Consider the following 8042-nt stretch of genomic DNA (forward strand, 5'->3'; position numbering starts at 1 on the left):
AGAAGTGGAAAAGGGATTAATGAGACGTTTGTTCATTTGAGTTTAACAGCACTTGGTGGTTCCAAAATTATGCCACTTACTTTGGTCAGCAATTCTCTATCGAGTTTTGGCAATACTGTGAATAGGGTTGCCAGATGGACTGGAATGGGCTGGAATGGGCCCATGACATGGAAAATCTGGAAATTCGAAATCCAGATTTTTTTTTATATCCAGCCAACTTTTTCCAAAATTCCAGACAATAGGCCTTTTGAATCTGGTAACCCTAGCTGTGAAGTAGTTTTGGAGCATTCCGTTGATAGTCGTATGTTTACTAAACTTGCTCCCAAAAGAAAATCCTAAATAAGAGAAAGTATTAAAATTTAAAGACGAAGGTCATTGGTGTCTTGGCATTTTAAAACCACAATAAAGCCGTTCGAAGCGATATATGTATATTCCAATGAAAACTATCTCCCAACATCGTCCTTATGCCATGTGCCTACTTTGAATGAAAAGTTACCTCCATCGAAAAGGCGTTAGCGGATGTAAAAGGATTTCAAGGATTTCCGTTTCCGCTATTCCGTTCAAAACAAGCAGCATGAAGTTGTGCTGTTCCTTTTCACAGTCTCGATGTTGCAAGCATGAAACGGAAGTACTTTAGCACTAAGGACCGAGGTAATCAAGAAGACACATACACACAACTTGGATGGAGATGTGGTCTCAAGAGTGCATTTGGAAAGAGTCAACAAGTCAACCTGTCAGCCAGGCAGTCTGCCAGTCAGTCAGTTGTTCTAGCCAGCACATCATGACATTCAAACTGCGACAGCGACAATGACACAGGCGATGATGGCTTTGATGTTGGATGAGTGAATCGACGGCGAATGGTATTCTCCATGCCACCCATTCATTGGCAATGAGTCGAAAATTTTAATCCCTTAAATGCCGTAGTAGTTTCTTTGGTTTTTAATAAGGAAATGTTGCATTATCCATTCAGGCTCTGCCCGCCACAGATAATTGCAAATGACACACGCATGCACACTCACACCCTCGGATGCAGACGCAGTAATACCCCAGCCATGAAAAATGGAAATGAAGACCAACAACAACCATCCAGCCAGCCGGGTCTTCCTTTGTCCGTCCATCTCAATGCGAACGCACACCAATTGGCAAAGAGACCGCTTGCGCTGGGTTATGGCGTGGCATTCCAAGCTTTTTGTTGGACTCTTGTCGAGTGCAGTAACACCACCATGGATGAAGGACGGACATAGTTTGCACGGTCGACCTCAATGCAAGTCAGCCACTGACTTCGGTTGGTGTACGACGTTCCCAGTAACCATCAATGACTCTGATGATAAAGTACCAGCAGCAGCAGTGGCTGCATAAAAACTTTTTCAATGACTCCTTTTTGGCCCCTCTAGCGGCAATTTCGACTTTTATTTTTGAGTTCCGCCCACAGATCGTTCCCGTCCATCTGCAGTTTAATAAGCCAATAACAAAACACAATAAAAGCAAGCAAGACAAAAAAGCGAAACGAACGAACTTTGGAGAACATTCGAAATCCAACCATCCAGTCAGGCTACAATTTGCCCCTCCGTAGTCTTTGCAACAGTGTCGAGTAGAGGTTTGAGGGGTCACATACACTTCAGCTCTTTAGTGGGGCTGGGGGTGCACATTCGAAGTGAATAAGGCTGGGCTAGCGGTAGAGGTGTGGGGGAATTTACATGCAAGTAGGTACTCTTGACAGCATACACGGTAGGTTGTACAACCTCATCGTCATTCCGGCCAAACACAGAACAATCGAACGGCAGATAGAGGGGGCCAAATAGCGGTGACTGGGGGTAGCAGGCAATCAAAGGCAACACGGCAAATGTTGCAATATTCCAACAAGACACGCAACACACAACCACGATTGAATTTTCAAAAACAAGGAAAGACGTCGTGCGAGCAGTCTGATATGTTGGGGAACACAGTCTACCGAGCTATTTTTATTTGCGAAAGAATTTCCAAATGAGGGGAAGGCTTAAGCGATGAGGCCCAAAACATACTACGATTGCAATTTTAGACAAACCCATTGAAGATGAAATCGGAATAAGTCCAGAGCCAGAGTGCCTTAATTGTTTGAGATTTTTAGGCTCAGGACAAAAATCTCCTCACAATTCTCTAAAAAAAACTCTGGACTCTCATGAACATGAGCAATACATGCTTATGAACCAAATTCAATAATTCCGGTCACGAAAGGTGGTGGATGATAAGTACAGAGCCTGTGTTACGGTAACTCTTTATCTTTTGATGGCTACCTTAAAAAAATTGACTGCCTTCATCTCAGGTCAGATTTAAGTAACGTGCAGGTACCCCCAAAACGGGGAATTAACAAATTGTGTAGGTCATACCCTGACGTTGTTGAAGGGCAATATATGTTATTGTGACAGTCTTTGATATATGAATGGTTATATCTACAAGGTATTATACACATCAACTAACTGAAGAGGAAAATGATGCGGAATTATTGGGCCAAGTAACTCGTTGCGTTTTTGAAAACATACCAAAGGACCGGCGGAATATTAAGGTGATTTTTATTCTAAAAGCTGAGAATATAGTGCATGGAACATCGAAGGATTTCAGACCCATAAGCCTATCATGCTTCTTGTTAAAGACTACAGAAAGGATAGTGAATGACCATATAAGAAATCAACTGAGCATTTGTCAACATCCTTACTTAAAGGGGAAATCTGTGAACTGTGCTCTGAACTTTGTAGTGGATCACATAGAGAAATCTGTAACATACGGTGACTATATACTGGCGGCGGTTCTGGTTCTGGAAAATTCATTTAATAATACAAGAATTGATCGGGTTGTACAGACATTAGAGGAGAATGGTGTGGATGATTTTATTAGAAAGTGGATCGATGTCATATTACTTCATAGGAACATAGAGGTTGAACTGGCAAACTCCATAAGGAAGGCTAAGACTACAAGGGCAATACCACAAGGCGGATTAACATCGTCCTTGCTATCGCTATTGATAGTAAACGAGGTTTTAATTGGGCTGTAAAGGCATCAAGGTAGTGGCGTACTCCGGTGTACTCGAGACATCGCAATATTGGTATCGGAAATATTCATGAATATGATCTCAGTTGTGTTAAGTGAGGCTTTGGACCAGAAGATGTGGATTGGGTGTGCATTCTGGAAAAACAGAGATGGCACTCTTCACCAGAAGAAGAAAGTTTATTGGATATAAAGCTACTGAATTTCAAGTGACGCAATTGATTCTCTGGAAATCAGAATTCTTTAATCTGAACTGGATGGAAAATACCCCAGACCGCATAAGGAAGGAACGGGGAATGCGACCTTCCCTTTTTAATTGCTTTTATATTTCGGTTATAAGACCTGTGAACGGCACTTATTGATATGACAAGCGCTATGAGGACCACAGCCACTGCCAATTTGGAGGGAGTATGATGGGAGTATTCCCATATGAAGTTTGGAAAAACTGGAGAGCAATGTTTACAGTCCTACGGAATTTCGAGCCGAGCTTCATAGAGAGACGGACCATATGGCGACTGAGCATGTATATCACCATAAGCCGAGATATATTATATCTAGGAAGGAAGAGAGTGAGGAAAAGAGGATACCTTTCGGAACTCAGAATATATATACTGAAGGATCTAAAATGAATGAAGGCTGGCGGAGGCATTTATTGCACTGGACGAGGAATACGGGAATCTAACAGTATCTCTCAAGCAGAAATTTCTACGATCAGAAAAGCTGCTGAGTCGCTATTGATGGGGCCGTTATTCCGAAGCGATATCAGTTTCTTCATGTACAGTAAATTAGATATAAAAGCCTTGGACAATACGGACATAAGGTCTACAGTAGTCAGAGCAACATAATGTAACTATGTGCTGGGTACCTATGCATTGTGGAATAATGTGAAATGAAGAAACATTTATGCTGGCTAAGTAGATCGCTCGGGGAACGCTTTTCCTCCACTGTCTTCATATCTTTGGAGGATTCATGTCAAATATGATGAACTATATGGCGAGGACGTTGGGTCTCTTCGGAAGTTTGCGAGCAAACCAATTTGATATGGTACGAAAAGAACTGTTGGAATTGCGAAACTTTGATAGTGATGAACAGACAGGAATTGCGACATTTAATAGGCATTATAAGTAAACATAACACGCTTGGGAAATATATGGTAAGAATAAGCCTTAAAGATGATGTCGTCTGCAGACGGTGTCTGGAGCCTTATACCGTTAGAAGAAACAAGATACTTAGCCTCTCCGATCTGCGGGAGTGTAGCTTAAGGAACATACTCGTCTACAACAGGGCCTCTTGTTGGATGTTTTAAGCAACTTTAAGGAATACGGGCAAATGGAAGTTCTTGAGCGAGACCACCGCAGGATGAAGAAGTTGAGAAAATTATATCGAGGGATCACAAGGGACCTACAGTTAGGTTAAAGTGGCAGCCCGATTAAGTTTAAGGCTCACTTAGACTATTCAGTCCATTGTGATACCACATTAACTAAAAGTACCAACCAGATTGTTTCAAAAACATTAGCAGACTGCTTAAGTTAACATTTTCCAGGTCCGCCAGTAATCTGAACCTATATGCCCTAAAATTTGCTTACGCCTTACACAAAATGCAGGACACTCACGCAAGAGGTGTTTAATTGATTCCTTTTCCTCCGCATCATGACAGCTCCTACAATAGTCATTATACTTCGCGCCAATAGTGTTTGCAAAATCGCCTATCAGGCAGCGACCCGTTATAGCAGATATCAGGAGTGATATCCGGCGTCTCGAGAACACTAGCATATCTAGTGTGCGGTTTAAGTTTAAATGGGGCCATATTTGCTTGGTGTCGTTTCAACCCTTGGACCTACAGTGGATTCACATCATTCATTCACTTCATATACTGAATTGAATGGTCTAAGAGGGAGCCGCTTGCATAAAACGAGTTTTTTTAGCGGTGGATTATCACTGGTTTTAAGATGGGGAGATCTGAGTGTTTAAAAGCTACTTTAAACAGTTTCACTGTACTTAGTAACGCCATTCGGATTAAGCTAAATATAGAATAGGGCAGCACTTATTGATTATTGGTTAAGTTCGCCACTTACGGTATCACAATGGACTGTTTTGTCTACGACTTGACCAAAAGTTAAATTGGATTTTTAGTATCTTGGCGTAATTTATACTTGAAGTCGAGTTTGAATTCGGAAATTTATGTTGCTTTTAGCACGTTTATTAAAGACTTTGATAATAATCAATACCAAGATAAATTCTTTGAAACAGGATAAATTGTTTTTTCCAATGTATATTGGAACGATATATGGGAATTCTGATCCTATAAAAAAACCACCTACGTTCGCAACACTGTGCAGCCTTAATTGAAATTGAGCACAATTTAGCATATAAACACGTACAACGAGTATAGCAAACGAGCACTTCATCTCATAAGAGGCAGAGATGTAGCCACCGGAGGCAGGAGACCGATTACACCAAAACAGAAATCCATTTATTCCAAAATCAAAATGAAACGAAGTGAAGATACAACATGAACACTTGAATGCTGCACATGGGAACATAGGACGATTATTTGCGTTCAAATTAAAAGACATGGTGAAAAGGGAGTAGGGCAGAAAGAGAGAGAGAGAGAGGGAAAGGGACTATGAGGGATTTTCAAATTCTCTCGATTTGTTCAAATCGCTTGGGTTTCTCTCCTTTTAGATTTCTATACGGTTTTCTTTTTCTGTTTTTCGGTCGGTTTTATTTGGATGGCACACACACACACAGAGTTTGGCTGACTGGCGGGCTGGCATGCCATTTATTTTGGCATGTCATGCCATTACCATCCATGGGCATACAACATCAACAGCTACTACGTTTAAAGTTTCAGTTTCCCCATGTATGCAGCCTGCCATTGCTGGCCCCAGAGCTCTTTCGTTTCGTCGCGACGTTTAGACTATGATGGGATTACTTGTAAATACAACTTACAACACTTACACTGCTCTGCTCTGCTCAGCTCAGCTCACAATGCAACGCAATCAGTCCTCTTAAGAGGAACTTTTTACTCGACTTTGTTGATGTTGAACGTTGTTCGTTGATTGCTGATTGCTGATTCCTGTCTTCTCTATACCCAGGGGATTTATGAGGCTTATGCGGGGGAATGCTGTTAAACGTAGCCACTCTCTTTGTGATTGGATAGTTGCTGGTTGCAGATTCCTTGAAAAACAACATCGATAATTGCCACTTTTTATTGTTGCTGTACTAGCAAGCCGGAGAAGGTAACAAAAGCCTTTTTGATAAATGTTTGACGAAAAGATTATAATTTCGAAAAAATGAATTTCTTGCATATGTCTTGTGATGTTACACATAAAAATGTGCTATAATTAAAGATAATATCTGCAAAATTTTCTCTTTTAGTAAACAGATATGGTATGTGCGACTGTCATATCAATAAATTTATGATGAAGAATGCAATGCAGAAAAATGTGAAAATTTTCTAAAACAAAAACACCAGTGAATTCTAGAGTATGATAGGTTAGGTTACACTGATAGAAGAGTTTTCTGTTCCGATACGAGGCTCGTACTTGGATATAAGAACGATATACTTTATCTTATTAATTCTTTGTATTGGGCTATTTCTGGTCAAGTTTTTAAAAAGATGCAAATGGGTTTTTTTCGGACTTTTTCAACAGCGTTTTATTGATTAATATCACTTATTTTATATAAAAGCTGGAAATCACTATAATTAAAATATAAATAAATAAATAATCTAATGTAAAACGTGTATAAACAAACTTAAAAACTATTATGTCAGCAAAAAATTATAAAGAGCTGATAAGCTGATCTGCAAAATTGACTTTTGGAGTAACATATTTCATCGATCCGATTGAGATTCGTTGTACGATTTCATTATATGTCCTTTAACTACCATATTTACAACAATTAGTTCATATCATTTAATAATTATACATAGACCGCTTCATACGAGGGTTCCGAGAAATTCAAAAGGACCCCAAAAAAAAAAAAACACACCAACACAATTAACAGCTGAAGTTCAATAGGAAACTAAAAAGAAAACTCATCCCATGACGGTCAGAAGAATGCTCTAAGCCCGAGTTGCTAGACGAATGCCGCTTATTTCTTTAAAGAACCAAAAGAAGCGCCTACTCTACGCAAGAGAATATGTGAGTCGACCGTATAGCTTCTGGGACGAAGTGCTATTCTCGGATGAGAACAACAACATTTCCCGTTTTGATGGCCGCTCTTTTTCATATGAATTTTGCACCTACAGTCAAACACGGTGGAGGAGGAGTTATGTATGGGGTTGCATGTCGTCTGCGAGGGTCGGTGAGCTAGTCTTCATAGATGCACACAAAAAAATTTTTTTCTGATTCAATCACGAAATTAATTGATCCAATTAATTTTTTAATTGAAATGTCTTCAATCACAGAAATGATAGTATCAATTAAAAAATTAATTGAAGGTCAATTAAAAAATTAGTTGATCCAATTAAAAAATTAATCGATACTATTAATATTTGTGATTGATTTTTGTTTCAGTTAAAAAATTTGTTGATTCAATTAAACTTTTAATTGAATTTTTTTAAAACTCAATTAAAATATTAATTGGAAAATTTTTCGTGAAATTTTTTTCTGTGTGGGATTATGGACAAAACAGTACAATATTAAAAGGAAATGTAAAAAAAGTATATACGGCCGTAAGATCGGCCAGGCCAAATCTTATGTATCCTCCACCATGGATTGCGTAGAAACTTCTACCAAAGACTGTCATCCACAATCGAATTACTTGGGTTGTGGTATCTTAAAACTTCTTAACATCGTTTTCTAAATTGTGAGTTAGACCATACGTGGTATATATTAGACAAAAAAGGTATGTACAGGTAAGTCTACAAATAATTACGAATCGATATGGACTTTTTGCACGATACGTAGAGAGCCAGAATTGAAATATGGGGGTCGCTTATATGGGGGCTATATACAATTATGAACTTGATATGGACCAATTCTTGTGTGATTGGGTATCGATTTATTTGAGGG

General features: G+C 39.3%; 1 protein-coding gene across 1 annotated transcript; it reads left to right on the forward strand.

The window, feature by feature from the left end:
• The first annotated feature begins 2419 nt into the window (after positions 1 to 2419).
• On the forward strand, positions 2420 to 3028 carry LOC142240168 (uncharacterized). Its single transcript, XM_075311871.1, has one exon. The coding sequence runs from the start codon at positions 2420 to 2422 to the stop codon at positions 3026 to 3028; it is 609 nt and encodes a 202-aa protein (XP_075167986.1).
• Positions 3029 to 8042: the final 5014 nt, after the last annotated feature.

The sequence above is a fragment of the Haematobia irritans genome, chromosome 5 (assembly GCF_050003625.1).
Source record: "Haematobia irritans isolate KBUSLIRL chromosome 5, ASM5000362v1, whole genome shotgun sequence".
NCBI classification, from domain to species: domain Eukaryota; kingdom Metazoa; phylum Arthropoda; class Insecta; order Diptera; family Muscidae; genus Haematobia; species Haematobia irritans.

Bases quoted from the DNA above. Each gene is read 5' to 3' on its own strand.
- LOC142240168 (XM_075311871.1), top strand. From the start codon at position 2,420: ATGGTTATATCTACAAGGTATTATACACATCAACTAACTGAAGAGGAA.